At 36.0% G+C, this 16,090-nt stretch overlaps 1 protein-coding gene across 13 annotated transcripts in view; it reads left to right on the forward strand.

Moving 5' to 3' along the window:
* EMSY (EMSY transcriptional repressor, BRCA2 interacting) overlaps positions 1-16,090 on the forward strand; it is a 109,747-nt gene that overhangs the window by 69,585 nt on the left and 24,072 nt on the right. For all 13 annotated transcript variants that reach the window (XM_012469633.3, XM_012469626.3, XM_064365308.1 and 10 more), the window contains 4 exons: positions 251-421; positions 10,173-10,309; positions 13,528-13,701; positions 15,648-15,846. In XM_012469633.3, coding sequence (XP_012325056.1) covers positions 251-421; positions 10,173-10,309; positions 13,528-13,701; positions 15,648-15,846 — 681 coding nt within the window. The remainder of the gene's footprint in view (positions 1-250; positions 422-10,172; positions 10,310-13,527; positions 13,702-15,647; positions 15,847-16,090) is intronic.

Below are 16,090 nucleotides of genomic sequence, written 5' to 3' on the forward strand. Positions count from 1 at the left end.
TGGGTTAGTAATTTGATGCAACACATCACAAAATTTTATGTGTAGAATTAATTTAAAGTGACTTGGCTGTAGCACTTGCTGTATGTGTTGAAAACTGGCTGTAAAATTATAAATTAATGTCTTGACACCTTGAAATTCCATTTTCAAGTTATAGCAATGTAGATGATATTGAATTACAGTTAAACTGTATTAATTATCATTCTTCTATAAGTAATGACAAGTTTTTCTTTTGGCTTTTCCCTTTTTATAGGCACACAAGCAACCTATACCCGGCCAACAGTGAGCCCATCCATTGGTCGGATGGCTGCAACCCCTGGAGCTGCAACCTATGTGAAAACTACCAGTGGCAGCATCATTACAGTAGTACCCAAATCATTAGCTACCTTGGGGGGCAAGATAATTAGCAGTAATATAGTTTCTGGTAGGTATATCTGACATATGTTAAAGGTATAGGTGGCCTTCATGAGAGAAAAAAAAACTTATTTCATTGAAGGATTCTATTTTATCTCAATTTTTTGCTTAAAAATCTAAAGCTTTGTTTATAGTCCTTATGTTTCATGATTAAATATAGTTTTTTGTTTTAATATTCAATATTCACATGTAAAGCTTTTGATAGTTTTAAAATGGAAAGAACCTTTAGTTGCTTTTAGTCAGAGTGGAAAGATTATGGTTTAAATTTGCATAGATATTTTTTATTTGCAAAGTATTCTCTTATTTGTCAATTCATTCAGACCCCACAACAACTCTGAGGTAGTTGCTATTGTGCTGAATTTACAAATGAAGACAGATTTGGGTTTAGAGAGATCAGATTGATCTGTCCAAGACCTATTAGAGTTAGAAAGTGGAATAATTATTTATTCTAAATATGTTTGAGGGAACATATCTTATAATTTAAATTATTGATACCACTTTGGTTTATTAAAAATAAAAATATTTGAATACTTTATTTGCTTTTTGCCATTTATATTAACAGTTTGCTTTTCAGAAATATCTTACTTTAATAGTGAAAGCTAACCATCTGCCTATTTATTGGTATACTGAAACCATACCTGGTTTTTATTGACTCATTAATCTCTGCAGTATTTGGGTTGTGGACCCTAATGTGGAATGTTAACATGGCATCTGTTTTCATCGATTATTATCTTTTAATTAAAATGATGTAAATAATCTCTGGTTAAGCAAGACTGTAGACTTTAATTGTCTACCTTTTTTGTAGACGAGTCATATTTTATATGCCCCAGGTGAGTTGTTCTAACATTTTAAAGTCAAGGGATTGAAGTTCCTGGCAGTAATTTGATGTTGCTGATAACTCAGGGAGTAAAAAAAAAAAAAAAAAAGCAAAATAGAGCATGGTATTGACATAACGTGCTATATTTAAAGCTGTTAAATATAGCACGTTGTATTTATATAACACGCTATATAAATATAGCACGTTAAATTTATATATTTAAATATAGCACGTTTGGCTCTACTTTTAAGAGTAAGTGAGAAAATCCAGTATTTGCCAGACTGAGGAGGGTGAAACCAGGAGGGAAAGAATCATTGTACTCTGGCTTTTAAGAGGATATTTTAAATAACACAGTTAAAACTTAAATTATAATTTATTACTTGACAATATCTTTAAATAGTGTAAAGCACTTATTCAATTAAACATTTGTCAAAAAGGGATCGTGTATTTCATTGGTAGGTAGCTTTTTATGACCTTAAGGATTTTTCTTTACTTATACATGAATTTATAGTTTCATATAGCTTGAAGGAATGTTTAGATGCCATGAGGCTTCTATTTTCAGACCTAATTCATAATGTAGCTGCTTTGTACCTGATTAGAGCAATACAAGCAAGCACATTTTTCTTTTAAAAGCAGAGATGTCATTTGAAATCTATGTATCTTATACATGTATGACATATTATCCACCTTTGTATTGAATTATAAAACCATTCATGGTTAGCTGCTACTTCAGGTGCATGGGTGTACATGAGTAGAGACTTTTCCAGCACTATAGGATATGCTTGGCATACAGTTTAAACAACTTTATTCATTGCATGGTGGCTCATTATGTCTCTACCTATGCTTCACTGACACTTTATTCCAAAGAACTTCTCTTCTTCCTGGTTACTCTAAACTGATCCTTAACGTTACATCTCACTTTTCTTTATAAAGACAATTTTCTTATTTTATAATATTCTTGTTGGTCCATGATACTGGGTCTATAGGTTTGTTTTAAAATCTTTCATTGTCTGTTTATAGTAAAGTGATAAGCCTGGTTGAATGAATTTAGACAGTTTTCTGCCTTCATCCATGAGAAGATGCTTTTTCTAGGGTCCCATCTCCCCAAAACAAAAGGGAAGTACTTGCCTTTTTTTTTTTTTGAGACAGTCTCACTCTGTTGCCCAGGCTAGAGTGCAGTGGCATGATCGGCTCATTACAGCATCAGCCTCCTGGGCTCAAGCAGTCCTGACATCCTAGCCTCCCAAATAGCTGGGACTACAGGCCCACACCATGCTGGGCTAATTTTTGTATTTTTTCTAGAGGCGGGTTTTGCCATGTTACCCAGGCTGGTTTCAGACTCCTGAACTCAAGCGATCTGCCGACCATGGCCTCCCAATGTTCTGTGGGGGGATTTGGAAACTACAGCAAGGTTCAAAGAAAATTAAAAACCTATGGTTTTTACTATCCATAGGACCATGTTAAAATTTAGGTATATTTCTTTTCATTCCTTTTTCTATTCATTTGTTTGTTTAAATGTGTTTATGTATGTGTATATATATATATTTTTCATTAAATTGGGATCCAGTATAGTCAGATTTTTTCCATGTTTCATGTAATAATGTTGATTATTTTCCCATGCTAGTAATTGTATTTTGACACCCCCTCATTATTTAATTATTTGCTTATTGTAGAAAGTTTTAGGTTGCTTGCAGGTTGTCTTTTGTGCGTGGGTGTGTGTCATGATAAATAATCCTATGATGAACACTGTTACAGATAAATTATTTTGTGGAATTCTTACTTCCTCTTATAAATATCCTAGAATGCAAGTTAATGCTTCCAAAGCACTTTCTATAAAGGTCACTTTGTTCTTTTTATTAGAATAAGCATTTAAATGGAAGCCATGACTATCTTTATAGTTGATTCATATATATATATATATATATATATAATTTTTTTTTTTTTTTTTTGAGACAGAGTCCTGCTCAGTCACCCAGGCTGGAATGTAGTGGTGTGATTTCTGCTCACTGCAACCCCCGACTCCCGGGTTCAAGCAGTTCTGCCTCAGCCTCCTGAGTAGCTGGGTTATAGGCACCTGCCACCATGCTTGGCTAATTTTTGTATTATTAGTAGAGACAGGGTTTCACCATGTTGGCCAGGATGGTCTCAAACTCCTGATCTCGGGCTCTCAAAGTGCTAGTATTGTAGGCGTGAATCACCATGCCCCACCAATTCATATTTTATAGTCAAATATTTATTTACATGTATATATATGAGATTATCAGATTTGTAAGTTTTTTTGTGAGCTTTGCTGAGGGTTAATTGAATAATTATATTGGATTCTTCAGAGATGAACTCGCTACCTTGGTTCTAAGGACATTATGACAGCCTGTGACAATAGCAAAACTTTATTTTAATTCTCTTGATCTTTCATTCGTTTATTCTTTGAGCAAAGCAACATAAAACATTACTTAAGAGACTAAGATTGTCAGGTGATTTTAGAATCTGTAAATAGAATAGTAAAATCTGAGCCAGTAAATTTGTGTTCTTCTTTAAGTCTACCTATTATAATGCCCAAACTTTAAGCATCTTTTTAAAAAATAAGAATGCCTGGGATGCATCAATATCATAGCCCATTATGATCTAAATGAGATTAACAATTATTTGCACCTATTATATCTTGATTGTTTTATAAGTGAAGACTATATAAGTGGGTCCTCTGATATGCTATGAGCCAGATACTGTGCTGTGTGTTGTGATACAGATGAAAATATATATGAGTTTTTATTCTTTGCCCTAAAGAATGCTAAACAAGTAAGCTTGTATAATTCTATTGTAACCATGAGAACTACATACTACTGTGAAAGCATAGAAGGTGACTTTTTTTTTAATGAGCTATACTTCTTCAACGTAATGTAGGTATTCCCTGACACAGAAACATATTCATTGGAATTTCAGACATTTATAATTGATCATTCTATCAATTATAAATTGTTTTCTATTTTAATATAATGTTAGAGTTGCTTTTTCTTATGCTATTCTTTTTTCTTCTATTTTCTAACATTTGCCACCCCCACCACATTTTGTTAAACTTGGTTTGCAACTATCTTGTAAATTGAAAAACCTCTGTAATGGAAAGGATTAGACATTTTAGTAGGTACAAATATAATTCATTTGTTAAGCCAGTTTTGTCAAAAAGTGGTCCTTGTACTTTGGTATAAAGTCAAAAGCATAGTAAATCATGTCAAAAGAGGTCATACAAAACCACGTCAAAAGAGGTCCATAGAGTTAATCATATGTGAGGGATTAGAGTTAATTAAGAGTAAAAGTTAGTGTAAGTGAATCATAGGCAGCTTGGTTTTTGAAGTTCTTAACAGCTCACTATTCAGAGACTACAAATAAATGGAAAAACAGTTGCGAAGCCAGTTCATAGATAAAAATGCTCTTTTATGTAACTTCAGAGTTACCTTGGACTAATGAGACATTATATAATGGCAAGCATATTAGAAAGATGTTTTTTGTAGCAGTATTGCCAAAATTAAGATATAACTAGAATATTCTTATTCTTAGTGTAACTTTGTTTATAAAACTTTAGAAAGGAATGTTAAGGTTTTCCAGTGGAAAATAACAAAATCTTGTTTAATTATTTTTTGATGATATATTACTCATGTTTTTACCAAGTAATTATTCTGTGACTAGTCATTTGATAAATGATATACAGGCCTATAGAAGAAGAACATGACATGCCTGTTTTCATAGGCAGAGGAAACTTTAGAAGCAAAAGTAACATTGGGATTTGTATGCTCAAAGACCAGTGTGGAAACCAACACTTAAAGGAGAGGCAAATGTTAGTTAATTCTAAAAATTAAGGTCTAACAAAGCCTGGAAAGCTAGGCTGCGGAGTTGGGGCTTTGTGTAGTAGGTCATGGGAAGCCATAAGGAAGAAGTTACTTGTTAGATTAAAGTTTATGGTGTGTACTCTGGAGTATACACTAATTAGATCAAAATAGTAGATTAAGTATTTTTTTTTTTTTAATTGTACTTTAGGTTCTGGGGTACATGTGCAGATCATTCAGGATTGTTGCATATGTACATACATAGGGCAAGGTGGTTTGCTGCCTTCCTGCCCCCCATCACCTATATCTGGTATTTCTCCCCACGTTATCCCTCCCCACCTTCTCCACCCCCACTGTCCCTCCCCTAGTCCCCCACAACTGACCACAGTGTGTGATGCTCCACTCCCTGTGTCCTCCTGTTCTAATCGTTCAACACCCGCCTATGAGTGATACCATGCGGTGTTTGATTTTCTGTTCTTGTGTCAGTCTGCTGAGAATGATGGTTTCCAGATTCATCCATGTCCCTATGAAGGACACGAACTCATTGTTTTTTATGGCTATGTAGCATTCCATGCTGTATATGTGCCACATTTTCTTTATCCAGTCTATTTTTGATGGACATTTGGGTTGGTTCCAGGTCTTTGCTATTGTAAACAGTGCCGCAGTGAACATACTTGTGCATGTGTCTTTATAACAGAACAATTTATAATTCTTTGGGTAAATACCCAGTAATGGGATTGCTGGGTCAAACGGTATTTCTATTTCTAGGTCCTTGAGGAATCACCACACTGTCTTCCACAATGGTTGCCTAATTTGCATTCCCACCAATAGTGTAAAAGTGTTCCTATTTCTCCACATCCTCTCCAGCGTCTGTTGTCTCCAGATTTTTTAATGATCGCCATTCTAACTGGCGTGAGATGGTATCTCAATGTGGGTTTTGATTTGCATTTCTCTGATTACCAGTGATGATGAGCATTTTTTCATGTTTGTTGGCCTCATATATGTCTTCTTTTGTAAAGTGTCTGTTCATGTCCTTTGCCCACTTTTGAATGGGCTTGTTTTTTTCTTGTAAATCTGTTTTAGTTCTTTGTAGATTCTGGATATTAGGCCTTTGTCACATGGGTAGATTGCAAAATTTTTTCCCATTCTGTTGGTTGTCAGTTCACTCTAATGATTGTTTCCTTGGCTGTACAGAAGCTCTTGAGTTTAATTAGATCCGATTTATCTATTTTGGCTTTTGTTGCCATTGCTTTTGGTGTTTTAGCCATGGAGTCCTTGCCTATGCCTATGTCCTGAATGGTTTTGCCTAGGTTTTCTTCTACGGTTTTTATGGTGTTAGGTCTTATGTTTAGATCTTTAATCCATCTGGAGTTAATTTTAGTGTAAGGTGTCAGGAAGGGGTCTAGTTTCTGTTTTCTGCACATGGCTAGCCAGTTTTCCCAACACCATTTATTAAACAAGGAATCCTTTCCCCATTGCTTGTTTTTTCTCAGGTTTGTCAAAGATAGGATGATTGTAGATGTGTGGTGTTGCTTCTGAGGCCTCTGTTCTGTTCCATTGGTCTATATCTCTGTTTTGGTACCAGTACCATGTTTTGATTACTGTAGCCTTGTAGTATAGTTTGAAGTCAGGCAGCATGATGCCTCCAGCTTTGCTCTTTTTGCTTAGGACTGTTTTGGCTATACGGGCTCTCTTTTGATTCCATATGAAGTTTAGGGTGGTTTTTTCCAGTTCTGTGAAGAAGGTCATTGGTAGCTTGATGGGGATAGCATTGAATTTATAAATTACTTTGGGCAGTGTGGCCATTTTCACAATATTGATTCTTCCCAACCATGAGCATGGAATGTTTCTCCATCTGTTTGTGTCCTCTCTTATTTCATTGAGCAGTGGTTTGTAGTTCTCCTTGAAGAGGTCCTTTACATCCTTTGATAGTTGTATTCCTAGGTATTTTATTCTTTTTGTAGCTATTGTGAATGGGAGTTCACTTTTGATTTGGCTCTCTATTTGTCTGTTATTGGTGTATAGAAATGCTTGTGATTTCTGCACATTGATTTTGTATTCTGAGACTTTGCTGAAGTTTCTTATCAGTTTCAGGAGATTTAGGGCTGAGACAATGGGGTCTTCTAAATATACAATCATGTTGTCTGCAAATAGAGACAATTTGGCTTCCTCTTTTCCTAAGTGAATACCTTTATTTCTTTTTCTTGCCTGATTGCTCTGGCTAGAACTTCCAGTACTACATTGAATAGGAATGGTGAGAGAGGGCATCCTTGTCTAGTGCCAGATTTCAAAGGGAATGCTTCCAGTTTTTGCCCATTCAGTATGATATTGGCTGTGGGTTTGTCATAAATAGCTTTTATTATTTTGTGATATGTTCCATCAATACCTAGTTTATTGAGAGTTTTTAGCATAAAGGGCTGTTGAATTTTGTTGAAGGCCTTCTCTGCATCTATTGAGATAATCATGTGGTTTTTGTCTTTGGTTCTGTTTATGTAGTGGATTATGTTTATAGACTTGCATATGTTGAACCAGCCTTGCATCCCTGGGATGAAGCCTACTTGATCATGATGAATAAGCTTTTTGATTTGCTGTTGCATTCTGTTTGCCAGTATTTTATTGAAGATTTTTGCGTCAATGTTCATCACGAATATTGGCCTGAAGTTTTCTTTTTTAGTTATGTCTCTGCCAGGTTTTGTTTATCATGATGATGTTGGTCTCATAAAATGAGTTGGGGAAGATTCCCTCTTTTTGTATTGTTTGGAATGGTTTCAGAAGGAATGGTACCAGCTCCTCTTTGTATGTCTGGTAGAATTCCTCTGTAAACCCGTCTGGACCTGGGCTCTTTTTAGTTGGTAGGCTATTAATTGTGGCCTCAACTTCAGACCTTGTTATTGGTCTATTCAGGGTTTCAACTTCCTCTTGGTTTAGTCTTGGGAGAGTGCAAGTGTCCAGGAATCTATCCATTTATTCCAGATTTACTAGTTTGTAGGATTTTGAAACATGAGGGAAAGTTAGAATTGGGGATGTAGTGGGAAATTGAGGAGATTTTTAACCAGTTAACATGTTCCAGGTTCTTGACATGATAAAGTTAGTTTTTTAAGGATGTTTGATATGATAGGAAGCACCAGAGCTGTTTGCATGATAGAGAAACTTGAAACAGGGAGAAAGTTTGGGAAAGGAGTTGAAGCTCTTGAGCTGGCTTTGATAACAGTTTGAAAGAAGACACATGTTGGTGACAAATTGAGTTCATTCACATACTCTTTGGACAACGATTGCCAAGTAATAGTCATCCACTGTGCTAAGCACTGAGGAATTATAAAAAGGTACAGTGTGGAGATTAAGGGGCTTTCATCTTGTTGAGAGGTATAGGGAGTTAAGACAAGGAAACAGGCCAAGACTGGTAGCTCATGCCTGTAATTCTAACAATTTGGGAGCCTGAAGCAGGAGGATCCCTTGAAGCCAGGAGTTTAAGATCAGCCTGGGCAATGTAGTAAGACCCCAGTCTCTACCAAAAAATACAGAAATTAGTCAGGCATGGTGGCACATACCTGTAGTCCTAGGTACTTAGGAGGCTGAGGTGGGAGGATTGCGTGAACCCAGGAGTTGAAGCCTGTAGTTGATATGATCACACCACCTTACTCCAGCCTGGGTAACAGACTAAGACCCTGTATCTCTTAAATAAAAAGAAAGAAAAGAAGGAAGTCCAGGTACAGTGGCTCACGCCTATAGTCCCAGCACTTTGTGAAGACGAGGTAGGAGGATCACTTGAGCCTAGGAGTTTGAGACCAGTCAGGGCCACATAGTGAGACCTCGTCTCTGTAAATAAATAAATAAATAAATATCCAGTGCCACATAGTGAGACCTCGTCTCAATAAATAAATAAATAAATACATAAATAAATACATACATAAAATGGGAGGACCACTTGTGCTCAGGAGGTCAAGGCTTTAGTGAACTGTGGTTGTTCCACTGCACTCCTGCCTGGGTGACAGAGCAAGACCTTGCCTTAAAAATAAATAAAAAAAAATAAAATTTTTTGAAAAAGAGAAAAAGACAAGGAATGAATCAAAAATTTACACCAGAATTTACATCTGAAGATTGGAAGGTAGATTTGATAGGTAGAAGAGAAGTTAATTATGGAAGGATGTGTGGGAGAGGGCAAAGTAATAATTCAGTTTGGATCAGTTGGTATAGACCTATTAGATAGATCTTGATAGTTGACAATATAAGTTTATACATGTAAATTAGAGTTTTATCCTCTCAGTCTCCAGATTGCTACAGATTGCAAAAGCATACATTGAATCTGTGACTTGTTTTGCATATCTTTTGTCTTTTTTTTTTGAGAGGGTTCTTGCTCTGTAGCCCAGGCTGGAGTGCAGTGGCGCAATCTCAGCTCACTGCAACCTCTGCTTCCCGGGTTCAAATGATTCTTATGCCTCAACCTCCCAAGTAGCTGGGATTACACGTACTCACCACCACACCCAGCTAAATTTTGTGTATTTTTAGTAGAGACAGAGTTTCACCATGTTGGTCAGGCTGGTCTTGAACTCCTGACCTCTGGCGATCTGCCCACCTTGACCTCTCAAAGTGCTTGGATTATGGGTGTGAGCCACCATGCCTGGCCTAGTTTGTTTTTTTTTTTTTAATCACAGAAAAACATATGGCTTGTTTCTTTTCATAATTTTTTTTCTAGAGTCTAGTGTTATGTAAATTTATGTATTTACCTCATATTCTTATTTGAAAGGTTTTCCCATCACTTCAGTCACAGATATGTAATAGTGGATTTTGGGGAAATACATGTCATGGAATAGAGATTCTGATTTGTTTTATTTTAACTAGTCAGACAAAGAATATTGAAGGTGAAACTGATGTTTTTAGATTCTGAGTTTGGTGTATAGGTTCTCAGATTCTAAAAATGACTGCTTTAAGAGTAAATTCTTAATATTCTCTCATTCTGGTATGACTTGTAACTTACTATTTCAAGCCTTCATTTTCATCGTCATGACAGCTTTCGTGTCATCTAGGGATAACATTTACTATATATGTATTAAATGTGTATAATATAAATAGAAATAACCAAGTATCTCTAGTCCTTAACTCAGGCCTCCTTTTCTTCCCCCTTCTCTAAGGAACGACTACCAAAATCACTACAATCCCAATGACTTCCAAGCCCAATGTGATTGTTGTACAAAAGACTACAGGAAAAGGAACGACCATTCAAGGCCTCCCGGGCAAAAATGTTGTCACAACGTTGCTAAATGCTGGAGTAAGTAAGAGCTTCAACTGAAGACTTAGCAATTCACAGAGGATTTAAAGACCAGCTATACAAATATTTGTACAAGGACTTGAGAACCCCACAATGGCCAGAATGGCTTGATTTACCACTGCTGTGATATAATAACTGTTAAAGTACCACCAACTAATGCCATTTTTCACAGTAATTTCTAAAGCATGTTGCTCATACTTGCTCATAGCTAGGTTGCTTGTGACCATGATTTAGATGCTTAGCTTTGTCCAGATAGAGAATTCCATTGGCTTAACTGTAGGGGGACTTCTGGAGTCCTGTTTTATTCCTGTTGGAGCACTGTTTTATTCCTGCTTATGGTCAACAGATACTGACCTAGTATTTGGCTTAGGCTGGGCAAAGAGAAATATTTGGGATTAAGACTAAATTAATTGATGGAGATCTGTTACTTTCATTTTTTTTTTCATTTTTACCTCTTTGTGCTATTAGAAAATAAAGTCAGGCTGCTTATGGTAGCACATGCTTGTAATCCTAGCTATTTGGGAGACTGAGGTGGGAGAATTGCTTTAGCCCAGGAGTTCAAGACCATCCTTGGCAACAAGCAAGACCCCACCTCTACAAAAATTTATTTTAAAAGTTAGCCAGGTGTGGTAGCATGTACCTGTAGTCCCAGCTACTTGGGAGGCTAAGGTGGGAGGATTGCTTGAGCCCAGGAGTTTGAGGCTGCTTTGAGCCATGATCATGCCACTGCACTCCAGACTAGGCAACAGAGTGAGACCTTGCCTCAAAAAAAAAAAAAAAAAAATCAAATAAGTAACGGATTCATTTATAGTTCTGAAGGCAGTTGGTAGAATGTTTGGAATTAGACAAACCGGGACTTCGTTTCTCTATATTGTAGTTGTAGTTGTTTGACCTTGGGTGACATATCCAACCTCTGTCATTCTTAATTTCCTCATTTGTACATTGGAGTTGATGATCGTTACCAATGAGGTTGTTCAGTAACTGGTAGCAATTGTGAAAGTGCTTAGAATATTGCCTGGCACATAGGAAGTCCTCAGTCATTGGTTTTCTTCTTGTTATTCTTGGTTCTTAACTGTTTAGGCTTGTTAGTGTCCCTACCTTGCCTGACTTCACTAGCAAATGGAATGCTATACTTCACTTAAGTAGATCTCATAAAAGCTGCTTAGGCATCACAGTCTTTACAGTATTGGTAGGGGTCCAGCATTAGATTTTTTCAATGTGTGAGAAAACAGATTGTTCCTAGCCAGAATTTACTTGGTAAGCCAAAAGTAAAGCCAGGATTAGAGTTTGGATTTTCAAAATCCTTTGTAATGTGGTTTGCAATTTCAAAGAACTTAATATATAAGAGGGGATGCTTTGTATTCTAGCCCTGTGTTCACAGACATGTCAGAGTAATGTGTGACTCATAGCTGTTAGATATCGCTGATAACAACCGCTTGACAAAGGCAATGCTAGTAAAACAAGCAAATCAGCGTATAAGACCATCTTCTGGGCTGGGTGTGGAGGCTCATGCCTGTAATCCCAGCACTTTGGAAGGCCAAGACAGGTGGATTACTTGAGCCCAGGAGTTTGAGACCAGCCTGAGCAACATGGTGAAACCCCATCTCTACAAAATATACAAAAATTAGTGTAGAGGTATGCACCTGTAGTCCCAGTTACTTGGGAGGTGAGGTGGAGGATCACTTGAGCCTGGGAGGCAGAGGTTGCAGTGAGCCAAGATCTTGGCATTGTACTCCAGCCTGGGTGACAGAGCGAGACTCTGCCCCTGCTAACACTGCCAAAGACCACATAGGCACAATCACCTCTACTCACCACTTGCTCACCTGTGCGTGCCCACAACACACATCAGAAGAGCTTTTTCGAAAAACAGCCTGCTAGTTGGTTTTGTCTGGCTTAAATGGGTCATCATACTTGGACAGGTTCTGTTGAGCTATTTAGTAGATAGGCATGCTCATTTGTAAACTAGTGGCTCTTGGCAAGTGAACTACAGCTCTTTGCAGAGTTGGTGCTGTAAAGAGTATGCTTGTGTTGGAATAAGTAATAGCACCATTGGCAGATGCTATATGTTTCCCATAGATAATTACAGCAGATAAACTTGTGATTTTTGTAATTATATTTAGTTCTGACTTCACAGAGTGATTGCTTTTTAACCAGCTCACCTGGGTGCTTTGTTTTTACTGGCTGCTAAGTTTAGATAGCCACACATTTAGATGATGCTGGCTAAAAATTAAGGAAAACTGATGAGGTGAAAATTCCCCGATCTTTTCCATTTTAAGTTTATGCATTTTAATTTTTAAAATTTTAATAATTTGGTAAAATCACTGTATTTGAACTTAAGTTAGTTAAGTTTATGTAAAAAGATGTTGATTTCATGAGTGACCAGAAAATGGTACTTAAGAATAAAACGGGTGAAAATATAGAAAATGGTGTAAAGTTAATGGATATAAGCTATTTAGTTAATAGACTAAAATGATATTAGTTATATATGAATAGTAAAATATATGCAGCACCTTGAGTTTTCCCTTCCTTTTTTTCTATGTATAATCCTATGTATTATTAATAATATATAACATTCTTTCCTCATGGCATATGTTCATCAAGTTTTTCCTATATATAACCTTAGAAAGAATGTTAATACCTCTGCTGATTTTGTGTGCCCATACTTTTTCATGTAGACATTCTACTATATATCCTTATAATTTCATATATGTAGGACTTAGGGGATTTATTTTATGTGTATACATTTAGCTACTAGTATATTGCACAGCAATTTTCTAATTACACAAATATTTATTTCAGATAAATTAGAAAATAAATATGAATGTGAGGGATGAGACTTATAATCCCAGTTCTTAGAGACAAGCATTGACAGTTTACTATACATGCTTCCAGAATTTTCTGATTCTATTATAATTGTAATATATGTATTCCATGAATGGGACCATGCAATAAGTATTTTTACATGAGGTAATTTTTAAAAATTCACTTATCAGAGAATAATTAATTCCTTCTTTGGATAGAAAGTTGATCAGATGATTTTCTAGATCATTTTAACCAAGTCTAGGATTTTTGATTTCCTGGAAACATTATACCTTGTTACATAATCCTCAGCCCTTTTTCCATCATCCTGGTAAAACCTGACCGATTTTTCAGTAAGAGGACAGATTTTATCATTTATCTGCTATAAATCTCTTATATAATCATTGACTTCAATTTAGGGAGAAAAGACTATTCAGACAGTGCCAACAGGAGCAAAACCAGCTATCATCACTGCTACAAGACCCATCACCAAAATGATTGTAACTCAGCCAAAAGGAATAGGTTCCACAGTTCAACCAGCAGCTAAAATCATCCCAACAAAAATTGTTTATGGGCAGCAAGGGAAAACACAGGTATGCTATAAGATATAGTGATTTTTCTTGGCTCTTAAATATTTTCTATTCCTAAAATCCCCAGGTAGAAATTTGAAGGAAAAGAATAGCAGTCTTTAAGAAATCAGATTGTTAAAAGTTATGTTTGAATGTGTTAATTATTCATGTATTGTCAAAACTTCTAGTTCTCTTTTTAGTACTTTCTTAAAGATATCTAAATATTTATGTCATGCTATCAGTAAAGATTATGGGAAAAGAATTACCTGGGAATACAATTTGCTGAATGTGTATTTTGTGATTTGAAGGGTGTGGTTGAGGGAGGATCGTAGTCATTCAGAATCACTCAAAGAAAAAATTTATTTTATAAGCTACCATGGCCTTCAAAAGCATTTTATTTACTTATAAAATTAGCTTTGCTTGAACCCTTTATAATTGATAAGCTAGAGATATATTTATTTTTCAACCAATAGAAGATAAGGGGAACTTTTCTGAAAGTTTGCCTTGGAATTTGAGGCTCAGGATTTAATTATATGTTGCTAGGCTATTGTTTATTCTGTAGGTACTTTGCTTTTCTGAGAATCGAGGGAAACAGTATCAGTTTTGGTTGAGAAATGCCATCCTAGAATTTTTGTAAAAGGTATTCATTTACCTATAAACTACTAATTTACTTTTAGAATCTGTTCCCTCAGAATTATAGCCAAATACATATTTTAAAAAATAAGCTTTGTTGGCCGGGCGCGGTGGCTCACGCCTGTACCAGCACTTTGGGAGGCTGAGGCAGGTGGATCACGAGGTCAACAGATCGAGACCATCCTGGTCAACATGTTGAAACCCCGTCTCTACTAAAAATACAAAAAATTAGCTGGGCATGGTGGCGCATGCGTGTAGTCCCAGCTACTCAGGAGGCTGAGGCAGGAGAATTGCCTGAACCCAGGAGGCGGAGGTTGAGGTGAGCCGAGATTGAGCCATTGCACTCCAGACTGGGTAACAAGAGCGAAACTCCGTCTCAAAAAAAAAAAAATAAATAAGCTTTGGACAAGTCCATATTTCCTATGTAGTTCAATTGTAATAATTTCATTTGCCTCATCATCTAAGATATGATATAAACCATGTTTTCCTTCTTAACTCTTGGAAATGGATAACTTAATAGAGTCTGAGAAGTTTTAGAGTCTTATATTTGGTAGAAACAAAAATAATTGTGATGAGGTAACAGTTTTTATTTCATGGACCCAATTGAAATGAACTCCTAGAGTTCAGATTTTGAAGTGGAATGGTCATTTTGAAAATTTTCTCCCATTTCACTTGTTTCAGTGTCTATTTTTGAGTTTTGCCAGGAGTTGATCCAACATATATTCCATGTTGCTTCTGATAGTTGTCTAAATTAGTATTAATCTGGGGATTTCTTCAAAGATTACTTTAGGTCCCAAGCAAGTTTACTTAATGAAGATGTGTCAATTAGGAATTTGATTTAGTTTCTAATAAAAAAAAAAAACTTAAAAGAACATTGGCTCATGCAGATTAGGGTTTTATTTTTATTATATTAATACAAGTTTAGAGGAAGGAAGTCCTGAACTGATATGGCAGCACAAAAATTCTACTGGGAATCTAAATTCCTTGTGTCTTTTTATTCTGCCATCCTCAGCTTGTCACTATCATTTTACTATATAGCCTACAGATTGTAAAATGACTCCTGAAGTCATTATAGACAAGAACAAACAGGCACTAAGGTTCTTGTTAGAATCATGGCTATTGCAGTCTGGCATGTACCACTTAAAACATTGTATATGGCTTACACTGTAATTTGTCTGTAGATTGAATTACTCTTTGATGAGCAATGCTATGCCTAAAAAGCATGATGTACAGACTATTTTCCATACCAGGAAAATATTAGTTTATGACCTAGAAGTGTAGCATTTTAAAATCGTGTTCTAAAATTTCATCTGAATTTATTTCTGCTTTTCTTCTAGGTTCTTATTAAACCCAAACCAGTGACTTTTCAAGCGACAGTTGTTAGTGAACAAACAAGACAGCTAGTAACAGAAACATTGCAGCAAGCATCCAGGGTAGCAGAGGCTGGTAATTCATCTATTCAGGAAGGAAAAGAAGAACCACAGAGTTATACAGACAGTAGTTCCTCTTCTACGGAGTCCTCCCAGAGTTCCCAAGGTAAGATCTGTTTTACTTCTGATTTATGTAAGTACTACTGACATAGTGCCCAAGTTCTAAAATAGAGGTTGCTTCTATGCATTTCACAACAAACTGTATGTTTTGTCAACTCTTTTGGCTTTATTTTTTTTTGTTGTTTATTGTTAAATCGGTGAGCTGAAATTTTATTTTTGGTAAAGGTTACCATTACCATTCTTTCCTGCATGGCATATGTTCATCAAATAATTGGTAAACTTTAGATGAT

The sequence above is a fragment of the Aotus nancymaae genome, unplaced genomic scaffold, assembly GCF_030222135.1.
Source record: "Aotus nancymaae isolate 86718 unplaced genomic scaffold, 86718_ANA_hifiasm-v0.15.2.pri h1tg000059l, whole genome shotgun sequence".
Classification (NCBI taxonomy): Eukaryota; Metazoa; Chordata; class Mammalia; order Primates; family Aotidae; genus Aotus; species Aotus nancymaae.